Below are 17,874 nucleotides of genomic sequence, written 5' to 3' on the forward strand. Positions count from 1 at the left end.
CTTGATCCTAGAAGCCTATCAATAATTCCTTGTCAGGAAAAAAACAGCAATAGGTATATTGAAGAAACTTGTATGTTATTTTTCAAGTGTCTGTCTTTTATGAGTGTTTATTGCTAGAAATTGTGCCAAAATGATTTGAAATAAAAAGGATTAATTATGGTAGAAGCTTTTTAATATAAGTGAGTGCAGCTGCAATGCAATTAATGCAAATTGTGATGCTATCAGGAAAATAAATGTGAACAACATCACTGGCTATTTCTGTTTGCTGCCAAATAACTTCAGTAATTTACTACATTAAGAATCAATAAAAAAATAATGCATTTCAAATGCATCACTATTAATCTTCAGGTAGTTCCAAAGTGAACATTTATAACTTCATCTAAAAACTATATAAAGCATTTTTAAATAAACTAAATTGTGCAACTTGAGAATAACTTTAATTACTCCCTCTCTTAGCTAAGTGATTGCAATATTCAAAATAAAGTATTTTTGGAAAGAAGACAAACAGTAGTGTTTTAATTAGTTTGAAAGTCAAGCTATCCTAATAAAGTTTAATAAAAAATGCACTAAAACTCTGGTGAATAAAGTCATGATGAACTTTGGGTTTGTTTCAAAGAGGTGAAGGCCACCACCATTACAGCCTGAGCACTGTGCAGAGATGCTGAGAACTGCTGTGTACAATATGAGTAAATAAGTGGAAACTTTATTCTCTGGATTCCATCTAACTTTTCTATTTCTCAGCATCAACTGATCTAACTACCTATTCTTGCTAAAAAATGTGATCACACACATTCCTGCCAGGCCAACAGAACCATCAGCTGCTGATTCCCCTGGGTCTGTTTGCAAGCAGAGCAGTTGTACAGGAGAGGCTACAAGGTCGTTACAACCTGAATAAGGTTCAAAACTTGCAGGTTATTTGTGCTGTGCTTTTTTTGGACTGTTGGATTTGGAGTTTGCAGGGTGGGTTGTGTGTTGGTGGTCACAGCAGGGACACTGAAGTTCTAAATTAGAGTAAGACCCAGCTCACAGCCATGGCTGAAACAGGGTGGGAATTGCAGAACAATTTGTTTTCACCAGGAGCACAACCTTGGAGCTGCCAGCTGCCCGTGGAAGCCCCCCTGATGGGGATTTTTCTCACTAAAGCTAATCTAATGGCCAAGAGGGAGACTTCCTTCCTTCCTTGTTCTTCCATACTGAACTGCCTTGGGAAGTTACCCTGTTTTAAGCTTAGTTTTTTGCCTGAGTTCTCTGAACTGGCTTTCTGCAACATCAACATCAAGGATACACGAGTCCAGCATCAGCAACAGCCAATGGAATGGTGACCACCTCTACCAGAGGAAAGGAGCTGCCAAGTTAATCAGCTGCAGTGTGAAGCGGCATCATTATAGTTACAGAGTCCTTTAATAAAATATATGGTCATGCTCTGCTCTCCACACAGATCTTGTCCTCTTTCTTCCTTTCACAGCCCATGAGCAACAACACTGATGGCAGACACTGGCTTGCTCTTGGACAGTGATGTCTACTTCTGTTTGGCTAAATCAGAATTTCCTGTTCATACACTGCTTCAGGAGCTCAAAGCCAGCCATTTAACCAATGTGTATTCTAAAACTAATGTTTAAAACTTCAAGTACTCTCACCCTTTCCCAAGTTTCCTTTCACTCTGCAGGAATCACCGATGGGACCGATGCCTTATTATGATGAGCTCTGACAGTTCCCATTCCCAGCTTTCCCATCTGAGCCCCTGACCCCACTGTCTCCACCCTGCAGCCCATGGAAGGCAGAGTCCAGATGGGAGGTCATCAAAGGAGCAATTGGTGGCCATGGATGGCATCAGACTTCCAGCTTCTAACATTCAGACGTGAGGCCAACACCAACAACCTCAACCCATCCTACAGAGCTCTGCCTCCCTGAAAGGTTATTAGCACTCCAACTGGACAGAAGGGCAATCTGCAGGTACCAGCCTGGGGTAAGAGACTGGTCTGAAGCAGAAACAGTGATGTTCACATCAAGGGCAATCCCACAAGCACAGTAGTGCTCACAGAGTGACACATTCCCAAGCAGCTGAAAGGTAATGTCTGCTGAAAAGGACAACCTGGATTTCCCAGCACTCTTTCAAACTCGCGTAGATTAGGGATGCTCTATAGTTAAAAGCTGACATCTCTAGATATCAAAAAAAAATGGAATTTAAAAGCTTCTGAAATGACTAAACAAAAAAAAATTGTATTTCAGTAACAAATTATTTTTAGTACACTCCAACCCAGTGTTCTAATTATGTCAAGCCTTTTCTATTTTCTGAAGAGATGGTTAAAATAAGGGGTTTTTTCCTGGTTAAAAGGTCAAGAGACATTATTTCACTATGGAAAAAGTAGTATTCAGTGAAAGGAACTTCATCCACCTGTGTCCCCCTTTGTGAGAACGCCTGCAGAACACACCAGAATATTAAAAACCACAAAGTAACAGAAAGCCTACTGTGGTTACTAAGTTTTCACTTCACATGCAGTCTGAAGTCTGTCCTTCCTCCTTTAAATAACCTCAGCTACCTGTGATTACAGTGTAGCTCCACAGTAATTGATTGCTACAGGGACTGGCCTTGACTCAGTTCAGTGACACAGAACACAATGTGGGCATTTGAAGTGATGAAAAATATGATCTTCAGACACAAATAAACTGAATGCACTCACTACACACCTGTGACGTGGAGGAACAAGAAACAGTTCTTTAAAGCAAGCACCCTTCAGAACACAGGCATGCAATTGGCATCTGTAATATATCATGGAAGAAGGATCTGGGCTGAAGGACAGCTGTACATGGTGGCAAAAAGAGAAGGGTGACAGTTCTCTGGACAAGGAGGACTTTTCTTCTTCCAACAAAATAACAATAGTGCCTGACAGGGCCTACAGATGGAAACTACCACAGCACCATTTAAGTACTCCATGGTCACACAAGGTATAGTTCAGGTATGACCCCAAGACTGGGGAACTGCTCCTCAGAAACAGAAGATTCCACAGCATGTTTTAAATTTGGACAGAATGTAAGCTGGAGTCATTTCAGTCAGATTAGCTACACACAGCAGAGGTTACATGAGCACTACAACGTGCTGAATAAGGTTCAACAAATTGCATAAACAAATTTATAGATGAATTAATTAAACCTCCTCCCTGTAAGGCAGCTTTAGTGCCTTTACTTACACTTTCAGGTCTACAACTAATTCTCATTAATTATTTCAACTAAAATCTTTCTTAAGAAAAATAATCAGTCAATGCTGCTACTTTCCATTAATCCTTCACAAGCCAGAACTGCATTCTGAAGCATAAACAATGCTAAAGTCATATCCCTAGAAAGATGCACAGCTTTTGGGATAAGGGAGTAAATGACTGGACTTAAATTCAGTTATTTCCATAATCAGTCCCCAAGACCATAACCCTTTCTATTTCAGTAATTTTAAACAGTTACTATTAAATAATACTTAGCACTTACAGAGTGCAATAGATCTTCAAAGCTGTACAGAACCATTAATAAAAATGATCGAAAAATAGCAAAACCATTAGAACTTCCTTCTATCTTATTATTTATATCCTAGAAATATTTCATCACACTCACAAAGCTTCTGGGGACAGCAGAGACTTTTCAACCCTAATGAAAAAGATTAAATTAAGAATTTACATTAAAATCAACATGTACACATATTTTGCAGCATTCTTAGAGCTAGCATTTAGTAATCTCTACATAAAATAATTTCTTAAAGATGTGCTTAATAATGTGCTTAAAATTGAGCAAACCCCAAATGATATTGTTTCTAATGCCAATACGGTAAAATAATATTATTTTTCCCAAGTGTGTGTCTCAATGCAATGTGTCCTGTTACCCTGGAGCTCTAAGACACTGTTTCCAAGCCTCTGAGCAGTAGCAGATGTCTATAAGCATTTGTATCACCATAGTAATGGAAAATCTGGTGCATTATCTTCCCTGTATTACTGTGAAAATTCATAGCTCACCTTTGTTCTGTCTTTTAAAAGAACAGGAGTCCAAAATTCCACAGCTTGATGCCTGTAATGAGGCTCCTGTGAGCTTTAACAGCCCTTGCAGCAGTGCCAATATAATTACATTTTAAAATTATTGTTATTGTCTTTTTAGAAAAAGCCTTTTGAAAATTGCTTGTACTTCAGATTTTCCACTCAGTGGGAATTTGAAGGTCAGTAAGTACAAGTTTATAGAAGTTCCAGAGATTTGAGATCTGCCTGTCACAGCTGCTGCAGTTGGTGCAAATCCCTGAAATGGATGGCAGGGGTGTGGCAGCACAGACCAAACTCCTAAATCCTGAACACAGGACCAGGAAAATAGAAGGATCCATTCCCAAAGACTTCACTGGATCATATCAACTGTAATGACCTTGAGTTAATTTTTAATTTAAAAGTCATGCTAGTATTTTTATTCTGGGAATTTAGGATGTCTTTAATTACATTTTTGTTTATTACTAAAACAGGGTGCTTCAGAAATGCTTCAGTAATGTTTATTTCTAAAACAGAGTGCTTCAGCACAGGCAGAAAACTATCATTTCATCAGCTTGATACTTTCTTTCTCATTTAATAGGAAGAGTTATCTCTGTAACTTATGCCATAAATATGATATAAATTGCTATCAATGTCATTTAGGGGGGTCTGAGGGATGAGAGAGGAAAGCACTATGGATACCTGTGGATGCACTGGATAACTGATAGTTACCATTCATTACTGAAGTTCCAGTAAAGGCTTAATAGATTTTTCTTGTCTCAAATTTAAACATAATTTAGGAAGAACTTGAAGATAAAAGTAAAACTTCTCCTCCTTATTTAAGCTTAATCTTCTGACACACAGAAACACTTAATACTATATAACTAACCTCTGGATATGCTTCTAAGATAAATCTGTATTTTAATAGCAGTGAAACTAGTAATTTTTAAAGTTCAAACCAATTTAAGAATTTCAGTAAATATTCCAAACCTAACTGATTGAAATGGATGTAGGTGTTTCCAACTGTGAAAAAAGATCAGAATACCATTACCACACACTCTAACTGTTTATTTATTCCCTGTCTAGGAACCTGATTTAGAGGCAATAAAATGCAATCAGTACACAAACCAGAAGCAGGAATCATCTGCTAATGGAACTTTTAATTGAGGAGTGACCACTGACATGAGGTAATTCTTTCCATGCAGAACTCCTTGCAGAGACCTCCATGCACTTTATCACAGTAAACAATCACTAACATATGCATTAAAGAAAATTTAAATACATTATGACCCAATAAATATCACAATCCATCAATAAACACTTTTCCTCTCTAAAGATTTAAAATACCACATTTCAGTAGTCTTTTAGCATTAGACATATATTTACAAGGTTACTACTAACATAGCTATTTGTAATCAAAAGATAATTGGTTTTGTTAAATGCACCAGTACACAAAGGAAGTGTCAAGCTGAAGAACTGTGTCAGAAAATAGATTCAAATTATTTTACATCTGAATTCATAAATCATGAAATAACTTCCATAAGGTATCAATTCTGCTCTCTTAGGATTATGCTTCTGCACTCTAAGTTTATCATTAAAGGGCCACGCTACTTTCCATGGTAAATTCCTGGTTTGATTCCATATCAGATGATTCAGGATTTTCTGAAACAAATGATCATCTGTTAACTTGCTCTTAAGCAAAATGCTGAATCTACAAAATCATGTGAGAGGTAATTGAAATTAATAAAACCAAGAGTTTATATCAATTCCCTCCTCTTTGTATCAGTATCACCAATCCCACACCTACCATTCCAGGTACTAGTAGTACCAAGTGGGACTGCAGCACAAACTAATTAAGGGTGTATTAATTTGAACTAAGCCAAAGAGGGTCTAATTAAGCGAACAATAAGAAAAGGGAAAGGGCAGCCTAAAAATCAGAAGGAAAAAAAAGCCATCCCTCCAAGTCAGAGTAGCAGTGCAATGCTTGACACCAAACAATCAAGCACATGAAAGCCAGCTCTCACTGTAGTTTTCTTGCTTTGCTTTCTTTCCACAAGCTTTTGGTGTATGAATGGCACTCAAATACGTTATTAGAAACATCTCCTTGAATGTTTCAACTCCATACATGCAGCTTCTTTATAATTTAAGAGTTTAGGATCTGATGTAGATCATTCTGTGGAAAGACTCCCTTGCATCAATACTTCCTAGATAAGGCCCAAGAATGATTAAGAACTACTTTAGTTTTTCTGCAGAATGGATTCTACAGGCATCATCTGAGAATTGGACTTTCCAGACAGGCTCAACATTCAAAGTTACAAGCAGTAACCATAAGGCAGACTCTTCAATATACAGAAAAATAATCCAATCAATAATTAGGTCACACATTTACTTGTAGTGTAATAAAACCTGTATTTGATCTACTGTTACTATTCTAAAGCTTCATTTTACCCAAGGACTTATTCTACAACTCCTTTTTTCAATTATATATATATTTAATAACATTTAGATGTGTGCAAAGAACAGTCTGTTAGATCTTAAATCAGTAAACTACAAAAACTCATAGGAAAATAAACAACTTCGACTTTCAACAATATAATATCCACAAGTCCATGCAAATTACTGAACCTCCTATCTACCACTAAATATTAATGATCAAAGAACAAAACCTAGAGTGACCATCAACATAATGCTAAAATTTAAAATAAACACGTTAGTTTTTCTCAATCCTTGGTGCTTCTTCTATGACACTTCTTTACTTGGTTCCACAAAGGAAAGACTCAGTTCAAACCAACTCAAAAGACACTTTGTTCTCCACATTGCTTTCCCAACCATTTAAGGCAGAAGATGGGTCTTGGCAAAACAAATCTAAATCTTTTCAGAAAACCTTTGTGTCATCCAAGGACTGCAGGTTCTATTGTTTAGAAAAAGGGACTTAATATTATATTGCAAAAATAGATGTTCTTCAGCAACATGAATGTGTGACTCACAAGTGCTATTTAATATTCTGGAATAAGAGAGGTGGTAGAATTCAGTAAATTCAAAGACACTGAGTGTATTATACAAAAATCTCTACTGTCAGAGTCACTCTGCTTAACATGCAAAGACAGTCACTGTAAAACAAAATAAATGCAAGAACTAGCAGGTTTATGTCAAAAGGGAAGAAGAGGAAACCATAAAAATTACCATACTAATCTATCTATGGATTTCCTGACATATTCTTAAACTAATGCTGATACTTCATGAAATTTAAGTAAATTATCCTAAGAATTAGCAACTTGATGTCAAAGAACTCCAAATGTAAATAATGTCCTTTTCCACAACATCTGTCACAGTAACATCACTGATTAAATGCAAATGTAAACTGGAAATGGAGAAGTAAGTTGTACAGCAGACTGAGTTTAGGACAGAACATGGTGAAGTTCAGATTTTAATTCTCTGTCACTGTTCCTCCACCTGGACACTGTTTCTGCTGGAATGGTTAACCAGTGTTTCCCTCTTTTCAGGTTTGCAGCAGACCACTCAAGAATCAGCACGGAGAACACCCTCATTTAATATTCTCAAATGCTGCTTCCAAATTTCCTTGGAAATTTCCATTTGTTGCTGTCAAAAAAGCACCTTTTGTGTTCTCCTGAGCCAATTCCACTACACCCCAAACCTGCAGCAGCAGAGTCTGCACGTGAGGAGATTTTTAGTGCAGCCAGAACAACCACTGCATGTGGAAAGGAAGTGGAACCAAACCAGGAGCCTGCCCACAGCTCAAAACTACCACGAGAGCAAAAGGATCCCATCCACCCTTCTGGGACACCACTTGGGACAAGAAGACTTTACTCTGCAGAGGACAACAAAGAGGATTTGGGGTTAGAACTCCTCTGCCTGAACACTCCTGACAGCCCAGGACAGCCCTGGCTCTCAAGCAAAGCCTGAGACTCAGTCCCAGCTGTGCTTCCAGCTGTGCTGGGCAGCACTGAGAGGCTCAAGTCTCTAACCCCTGGCTGTAGGAAACCCTCACCAAAGGTGTGCACGGCAAGCTGAGCTTCAACTTTTAAGGAAGAGAAAGGAAAATGCTTAAAAGGCACCAGTGCTAAGGTAATATTTACATTTCAGAGTAAAGTCACTGACAGTTGAGAAATGTAAACTTTGGAAGTGTTTGAGTAGCTGCTGTTTAAGCAAACTCATTTCTGGTTTTTTTAAAGGATGATTTCAGACAACATATGCAATTACATGATCACACAGAATTATTTCTACAATACCTTTTATTCATCCAGTGACTACAAAAGCTGCATAAACAAGCTATGTATTTTGTACACAGATTTTAATTTCTTCATTAGATACCACAAGTATCTTCAAAGATACCACAAGTCAGTAATTTATTCAGGATTAAAATTATTTATATTTTCAGACATACCATTTTTCAAGGTATGTTTTATATTTTAAGATGTTTTTGCTTCTGAACTGACCAATTAATAAAGAAGATGCCAAGCTGTTAGAAATTTCCTGATGAGAAGAAAAACTGAATTAGGTGTAACATCTTGGTGCTGAAAGCTAAACGCATTTGGATATTAGTGTGAAGTGGTTACCAAGAGACACACAATTTCTATAAATTATTATATTTTAATGTATTTGTTTTCTGATAACATTGAAGCTTCTTACGTGAGAGTTTTTGGTGGCAGCACTCTTTACACACAGATTTCCACAAATAAGGAATTGCTGTGGATGCCTGATTGCTTCCGTTGCATTATATCTACTTTGTTTGCAAAGGGGCTTTTAATAATTCACTATTGCTCACAAATAACCCTGTGCAAAGTATAAAATGGACACATTTTTGAAAACGGATGAGTGGGTATTCAATAACCTAACCAAGATCACAATACCAGCAGGTTTTGAACAGTATGGTCGTGCTTTATCTTTCTCTTTAATTCATCACGTCTCTAAATACACTACTAAAAAGGTTTCTGTGCACCTGGGCAAGGGTAATTATTAAGTAGCACTGTCAATTCTCAACTTATCTACACATACTGCAAATACAAAAATAATTTATGCTTTCAAAATGTTAAATAATGGACTCTCTAATTTTAAAAAACAAAACTCTACCTGTAGCACTCTGTGAGATAAAACACATTTTGCAACTTCTGCCTCCATGCTAATATCTGAAATTCAGTTACAGAAGGCAATGTGTTGTTTTGACAGAGGAAACTGAAGACTCAAAATTACAATCTTTTTTTTCAGATAATGTTTCAAACTTTCCCTGACAGTTGAGCCCTTCCTAGATATATACAAAACATTTCTGTGATGAAGAAACCCCTTAACAATACCACAAGTGTTTGCTTTCCCACTCCAAAAATCTATACATGTAGAAAGAAAATGAAGCTTGGATATGTAGTATCAGAAATAATTACCAACTGTTGTATTAGTAATGAATCCATCTCCCAACAGGAGTGGGAACATCACTCCAAGCTTATTTATTGAAATGGCCAATTGTAATTTCATTGTTTAGGGGATTTGGATATGGCAGTAGCTGGGAAGCACTAGTGGGGGATTTGCTTACAAAGAGGCAGTTGGATCTAAATCAGTTGACTGGCAACTCCCAAGCACAGCACTGGTTCAACAAGTCACTGTTTGCCAACACCGTCTCTTGAAACCGCTTCCAGCTACACTACAAAGACATCCAACTGCACATCAAACCTCACTGCAAGGCAGCAGCAGGATTTTAGCCTCCAAAATACTGCAGGCAGTTAAATGCCACTTTTACATCTTAAATACCTTCAGTATTAGACAGCTAAGTAGCAGTTAATCCTTTTTTTTTCTGAAATGGAATTTGTATTCCAAATTTTGTTTCACAATTATTAGCTTTATAAAAATTATTTCAAGTGCTTAGGATGAAATAGCCTCAGTATTAAACCTGACCATAAAAGAAAATTGAATGTAATTAATGTTTGTAATGGTTTCTGTCATTGTTCCTCTCCCTTCATTTTTCATCTAGCTCAACAAGCATCTATTAGCCTTTGAACACTCATATCACCGAATTATCAAGCACTAAAACTCAAGAAATATGCAAAATGTACAAAATCCCAAAGAGAACATGTGAAAAGTAATCTGCATGTGCCTCTTAAGTATGGTAGATGCTGATGGCAAATTTTAAATGCTACCAAAAATTGTATACCTCATACAACTAGCAACTGTTGAAAACATTCATTTCATATATTCCAAATGATGGAAATGAAAACTGCAGTCATATTCCTAAAAGCTCCAGGTTGAAAATCACTATATGCAGAGTAGAGCTGGTGACTTCAATCAAGTCAACCTTAGGCAAGAGGATTTCCACAGAAGCAAACGTATGCAAACTTTGCTCAACTGACAGTCAGGGTAACACAAATTTCCTGTACCTCCCAAGTATATAATTTACTAAAATCAACCAGAAATTTAGTAGTAATGTTCATACTCAACATTTGAGAGTTACTGTCTCTCAAGTCTAGGAAAATCTTTTATTTTTCCCATCCATTCCTCCTAATTAGAAAAAAACCATTACTGAATAATTGCAGTACTGCTATAGCTCTGTATTCCAGAACAGTGGTTTTACCTTTCCAAGCATTCTCCCAAGGAAGTAGTAATGTCGGGCATACGAGTCTCCAACCAGCATCTGTGCAGCAGGGTTAGGGTACAGCAGCCCCTCATTGGTGGTCTTAAAAAACCCCTGGTTAGGGTTAAATCCTGATTTGAGGAGCTCATTCAGAAATTCTCTGAAAATTCCACCACCATCAATACCAGCTTCATCAAGACCGTGGGCATTGAGCAAGTGAACACGAATGCGCTTTTTTAGGTCAGGTTCTGCAGGGAAAGGAGGGAGACAAAATCAAATACAATTTTCTGCTTCAGTTTTGTATGGATAAAAACACATGTAATTACACACACAAACTATATATGCTAGAAATAAAAATGACCTAGTAAACAGCAGCAAAACTCCTATTACTGGCTTGAATTTTGGAATATACAGTTTGTGAAATGCTCACTTTACAGAAAAGATACTGTCTTAACAGTCATCAAAAAAAGAAGTGAATAATAACATAGGTAGGGGAAGAAAAAAAATCCTACAAAATATTAAGAGGCTCAGGAATAACTTGAAAATTGTATTTATATAAAATATTGTGAGTGCAAGATCACACAGATTCACACAAACATGTGATTTAATTCAATCTAGTAAAATTTATAGTATTACATCCCATCATTAAAAAGAGCCCTGCACTATTATCAGACACACTGTACCAAGCAAATCCTGTACAGTCCATATGTATTTCTTGGCAAAGATTACCAAAGCAGATAATATCTAATGAATTATATAGAAAAATATACAAATTACAATTATTTAGATGAGCAAATGGGAAGAAAAGTACCATAAAAACAGGTTGTAAACAGATCACTTAGACTGCAATAATCAGAAAGAATATGGGTGAGAATTACTTCTGTAAAAACAGGGAAATATAACTTCTAAGAGCTTTCACATCTCAGAGCTGATACACCTACAGCATAGCAGTCAAATAAGCAAATATGGAACTACATGGTAAGAACAATAAAGTGTTGTAACAGGCTGATGACATAACTGCAAACCTACCATTCTCAGGAGAAAGTTTATCATAAGCATCTTCATAAATATAATTTCTTCTGATAGTGACATTAATTCCATCCAAAAATGGCCCATCTCCTTGAACTTCTTGTTTATCAGCATAGATCAGTCTTTGAAAAATCTGTTTAAATAAGTGAAAAGAGCAATCATGTCATTGTGTAGATCTAAATATTCAATGAGAGATGGTTATTGACTACTGCTACTGTCCTTTGAGCTGCCTCTGGCACTCACTTTCAAGTTATTTGTCTTCCCTCTCATTGAGCTGCAGAAACTTAATACAGAGCCATGACCCATGGAAGGGGAGGAGTGAGACAGAAGTGTAAAGAACTTTTCTCTGCTAAGATAGCATCCTCAGTTCTTTCCACATAAAGAAGCACATCTACAGACATTGTGCCAGTGCTTCCAGTTTTCTCTCCCTAACTTTCAGAGTTCTGAAATGCAAAGTATTCAAAAACAAATGAAAAAAGTCCCATGAGTATTTCACACACACAGAGGTTATTTTCAGTGCTAGTAAATAATTTATTGTTGCTGTTTGCAACGGTCAGGAACATTCTTAGTAATAAGAAAATAGGTACCAGTTCCCCTTGTATAAGCAGTGAACAAATAATTCAGATTAAAATCATGGATATTTTTTAAAAGTCATATTTTAAAAAAGAACCAGAGCATCATAAAAATTCAAAACAATTATGCCAGGTGAAGGACAAATTGAATTTCACACTGTCCATTTTCAAGTCTTCACAACAAGAAACTTATTCCCCTGAAGAGTAACTGTAGCTCACTGTGTTTCTATGCCAAGATGTAGCATGGGAGGGCGTTGCTTAATGCACAACAATATTCCCTCTATCCATGGTTTACTATATTCCCTCTTGCTATCATTTCCATATTCAACAGTCTAGTGTGTTTTCCGAGGGATATAATCTCCCAGTAATATGTCAGACCATTTTTTAATTAAGAACATTAACTAAGACTCTGCAGGGATTTTTAAAAACAACAAATTTACCATGAAAGAGGAAATCTGACCACCACAAACAACGGTAGAATAAGGTCTCAAATCTATTGTTTACATTGTTTATATTTATATTATCTACTGTTACTAGAGGAGAAGATGCTTTCCAACCAGCAAGATTATAGTACAGACAAAGCAGGAATCTTTGCTAAGGTACACAGCAGGAAAACAAGAGAAAACAGTCCTAAGCTGCAGAAAGAGAAACAAGGGATAGACACAAAGAAAAGGTTCATAATAGGAGTGATTAGGTATTGGAAAAGGTTACATGAGAGTTTGTGAAATCTCCATTACTGGAGATAGTCAAAAGTCATCTGGACAAGCCCTCGTGCATGCTGACCCAAGTCTGAAGCTATTCTTGTGTGAGGAAAGATGTGGACTAGAGTACCTCCAGAGGACCCTCCTGGCCTAAATTTTCTACAGTTTTATAACATATAGTCATGACATATAGTCACAGACAGACACCTTTTACACCTTTTTTATCTACAGAGCATGAGAATATGCTCACCACCACACTCCTTCCTGAAGCAGCCCAGATACAGTTTATTAATTATTGTTACCCAACTCTAGATGGAAAAAATCATCTGGCATTACATCTCATAGAAAAACTCATTTTGGTACTGACTCTGACTCCCTACACAACCCAGTGTTCATGGGTTAGTATGTTAATGAGAACTCTAATGCACAACTGAAGCATCTGCAATGACTTCACACAAACACAGAAAAACAAGCAATGCTGATTGAAACACAGACCATGGAAGTAGCATCACCATAGGCCAGCTGACCAAAGTATGGCCCAAGGAGGTGAGAACCAAGGCACTGCTATAAATTGGATTCATTACCTCCCACAGACTGAAAGGTGCACCCCAATGTGCCTTAAGGCTGAAGGGGAAAACACTCCCTGGGGCCAGAAAGCTGAAGAGCCTACCATGGAACTGGACTCTGCAATTGCTTGTCAGAATGTCTATTACCTGGTAAGTCAAGGTAAAATGGCATGAGGAAGTCAGAAAACAAAAAGGTATGTGGAACAACCCCCACACACAAGGCATTGAGCTTACCATATTAAACTAGAGAGCAATGGACAGCAACTGACCAAAAGGAAAAAAAACAACTTATTATGGTCATGGTATTTTCTTCCCTTATTGCAACTTGCTCTGTAGAGGCAGAGGGAGACCCCAAGGAATGCTGACTCCCACTGTTATACAAAAAGGACTGCAAACACTTGTTCCAAAACACAGTGTAACAGGATCTCCTCTCTGAACTACAGAAGTTCAGCTGTAGCTTTATCCTTGTCTCCAAGCTCTTATGTTATTGTTACTTCAGTTTTTGTTCGTAGAACACACAGGTTCTACGAATTCCAATTCCAAAAAAGGCTTTATGAATTCCAAAAACGTAACACGCATGCATCTCAACACAACTCTATGAATTCCAGAGGTTGGAAGGCAGTGACTAAATCATGATACAGAGATTGCTGCTTGAGATCACTTCCTATAATTTCCCTGTAATCCTGGTGTGGGATTGCCATACAGTAATAAGATGCTTTGTTGGAACAACTGTTTCATAGAAGCCTGAGAAAAAAACACGCATTTTCTACCAAAGCAGCCTCTGTGTTTTGACAAATAAAGACTGACTTTCCCTATGGAATTACTCTTCATTCCCTTGATGGTGGTTTGAAATGTAACATTCCCAAGACAATTTACGAAGAAGTTTTGAAATAACTGATATTGTAAACTAAACCAGTTTTTTAAAAAATGTGCTTAACAGAAAAAAAAAACTTTAAAAATGTTAATGATGCAAACTGAAATAGGTAATAGAACTAACAATTACATCTATAAAATCTCAAAAGCATTCAAAAGCAAATCAAATCAATCAAGCCCAAGAATCTTGCATGTTTAAAGCTATACGCTCTGAAGTAAAGTTCAGCTACTCAGTTATGAATGCAGGAACTTAATCTGCAGGTGTTAATTTCCCAAAATGAGGTCCATAATGTCATTTGCAGCAAACCCACGCAGTGCTCCCCAGTCCCCAGCTGTGACCCTGCACTCCGGTACAACGCACAACGCCAGGGCTGGGCCACCACAAGAGGGTGCAATCATGTAGAGCCATCTCAGCCGGCACTGCAAACTGCTCCCAGCTGTCTCAGAATAAATGTTCCTAACTTTAATGCAAATATTTATTATTTGGGCAACATAAGCAGGAAGGTAAAAGAGAAGTCAGTAACTTCAAATGTTCAGCTGCTGCATGAGTACTGCAGAAAAACAGTGCAGAGTGCCATATCCTTCTGCAGGGAATCCATCCAGATTCTACTTCATCAAGTGCTCTTTTTACACTTACTCATAACAAAAACACCAATTGCATATTAAATTAGAAATTAGATACCTTTACTCTTTCTTCAAAAGGAACTACAAAAGGTAGCTCTGTCAGAATTGCAAGTTGTCGTTCTTCAGATACAGAAAGAGGTGCTGGTTCCAAACCCACTTAAAATAGAAATAGTAATTTTAAAAATTTTCGAAAGAACATTTTTTTAAACAATTTATTTTGCATCAAATGAGTCAATCTACTTTGTATAAAAATATATATATTAAAATAGTTTATTTACTACATATTCACTCAAAGCCTTACCTTTATTTAAACATTAATTGCTACAGTCAAACTGAAATATAAGTAGTGAAAACACACAAAACCAAAACGCATATTAAAATGTACTTCTGTACCTCTATTTTATTCAGAAAAAAAATGTCTTATTGATATTTTAGCTTAGGAGTTACGAAAAAATGCATGATAGAAGACAATTAGTAACTGTGATGATTTAGAATTTTTATTGCAGGAATATACAATATTCCTGTTCTCATGCTCAGAATAGTTTACAGTTATCATGCTTCCAACTACATAATCTACTTTCAATCAAGTCATTTTAGGTAAAAACCAAATTAAACCAAATCTAAGGAAACCAACAGAAAGATAACATTTATTTCAGTGAGTTTTCTCTCCTGACAGCAAAGTCATAGTGACCACATTAAACCCCAGTGACTGCAGAAACAATGAAAACACCAACAAGAACCTGTATAATGTATTTAAGACAAAAAGCTTGGAGAAGACTTGAAGAAGCCACAGCAGAGAGGTTCATTCATGCAGTTCCCAAACTACTGTGCAGCTCCTTTGTACTCACAGGGTATTTTTAGGAAACAACTCAACTTTTGGTGATTCACAGTAGAAATTACAATCCTGCTCTAACTTTATGGGAGGAAACTCAGTTGGTGAGCACATACCCAACTGCAAATTAATTAAGTGCAGTCAGTGTTGCTCACTGACAAGCAACTATAGCCAAAGGTCCACCTGACTGCAGCCTACAGAGGGAACAACACCCACAGGTCCTTGGCTGTTTCATTTTCATGTTTAATAACCACCTCTGAAGAAAGACTCCAGGGTCTGGACCATTCATAGAGTGTATTACAAAATAAGTAAATGCTTCATGTCACTACCCTGTCTGCAAGTTTTTGATTACAGTTTCAAGGTTTTTTTTTCTTTGGCTTCTCCCCATGGTGACAAATATCTTCTGCAATCTTCTGCAATGAACACTTCAATGTTCTTTTTTGTTTGTTTTTATATCCTCAAAGCACTTTAAGCAGGGATATTTTAAGCACCAATTTAATAGGATATGACCCTAAACATCACTAATCTTGATATATATTCATTGGGAGCAGGTTACAACATTGCAAGCCTTTGGAATTTCTGACAAAATGCTGATTTGTGATTATCTTTAGTTTACTTAGTAAACATTTTTAATTAAACTCAATGTATGAAGCCTATTAAGCTAACAGTTAAAATCATTTTAAATGAAAAGTGCATGTACAGCAAAGGTAAACTGCTACATGACTTCGACAGTTCAATTATTTCAGTCAATTAGTCAATTTTATCTGCATTTCTTCATCACAGCCTCTTTCTTTAGAGAGAAATATGGGATGGAGTCATCAATACAGAGGGCATTTAGAACTCACAAGTCTGCCATTTAAGTAAATGAAAAAGCACAAATAAACATGACCATATGTGATTCAGCAGTACTTTCATGCTAATTGGCTTTAACCCATATGGAGTCAAGAGGGATTAGACAAGTCATGTGCACAAGGTTACCTGCTTGTTTTCACACATTCATGTTGACTGCACTTTCTTTTTAGCCTGACTTTGTATGAAAATGAGGTTTACATGGACACACTGTGCCATCTTTGCTCACCATCCTGCCTCCAACACACCTCGTGAGTTCATCAGCTGAACTTCAACTTTGACAGACAACAGGACATTCAAAAACACCAAGTACTGTGAAAATTTTCCACAGGCCAGAGAGGAGAAATTCCTTTAGCAACCTGAATACAGGCATAGCCAGGAGAGCAGAGCTCAGTGTGCCAGCTCACCTGGAGCCAGCCAGGAAAAGGAGGGGACAAAGCTGCCCACCACACCAGCACAGCACAGGCATTCCTTATCCCCCAACTGCCCACACCAGGAGAGGCATGAAATGGAGGGAACTGGGGACATCTGGGGAAGGAAGACCTGGCAGAGAGCTCAGGGCAGTGTAGGTGTGAGGGCAAGGAGAGCAGGAGAATGTGGAAGTGATAAATGTGGAATAGGTTTGGCAGTGGAGAACATCCAGACAGTATAAACAGCTGTGGAGAGTCATGTAGGTCAGTGAAAGAAACAAGGATTGCTGATGTGGAGAAGTGGTGACTTCCAAAGAAAGAAATAACTGGAAAAATATATAATCAATAATTCTCAGCAGTACTTGAACTGAGCCAGCTAGTTATTATCTGGCAACTACACTAATAAGGTGATCAGAATAAACTTTTACCATCATAGTTACTAAAATAAAAATTATCACTCTAAGTCTTTAGGTTTCAACCCTGGCCAAAGCTCTTAATTCTGTACAACCCTACAGCAGTATTCAAAGGCCACAGTCTCTCCATAATCTACTGGATCTGGCTAAACTAACTCAAGCAGATTGCATCATCTTGAAAGAGAGCAAGGACTCCTACAGATGAATAATTTTGCTAATTAAAGGCCCCATTTTAAATTCATTATTAATTCTGCACAAGTGCCAATGATTTAATGATTATTTTACCTCATCACAGAGAGGTAAAATTCTAGAATAGTGAAGCTGAAAAGGTATGAAAAGCTGGAAGAAACAGACTGTGTACATGAGAAAGCATATTGGAACAATCTAGTGTAAATTTATCCTGATTGCTAAGTTTGTCCCATTCACTAATCTTTCTCTG

At 37.2% G+C, this 17,874-nt stretch overlaps 1 protein-coding gene across 1 annotated transcript in view; it reads right to left on the bottom strand.

Moving 5' to 3' along the window:
* UBE3C (ubiquitin protein ligase E3C) overlaps positions 1–17,874 on the bottom strand; it is a 72,429-nt gene that overhangs the window by 17,947 nt on the left and 36,608 nt on the right. The window contains exons 16-18 of the mRNA XM_039704823.1: positions 14,990–15,087; positions 11,596–11,728; positions 10,567–10,814 (exon numbers count right to left, since the gene is read on the bottom strand). Coding sequence (XP_039560757.1) covers positions 10,567–10,814; positions 11,596–11,728; positions 14,990–15,087 — 479 coding nt within the window. The remainder of the gene's footprint in view (positions 1–10,566; positions 10,815–11,595; positions 11,729–14,989; positions 15,088–17,874) is intronic.

This window comes from Passer montanus, unplaced genomic scaffold (assembly GCF_014805655.1).
Source record: "Passer montanus isolate IOZ18808 unplaced genomic scaffold, ASM1480565v1 scaffold10, whole genome shotgun sequence".
In the NCBI taxonomy this organism is placed as follows: Eukaryota; Metazoa; Chordata; class Aves; order Passeriformes; family Passeridae; genus Passer; species Passer montanus.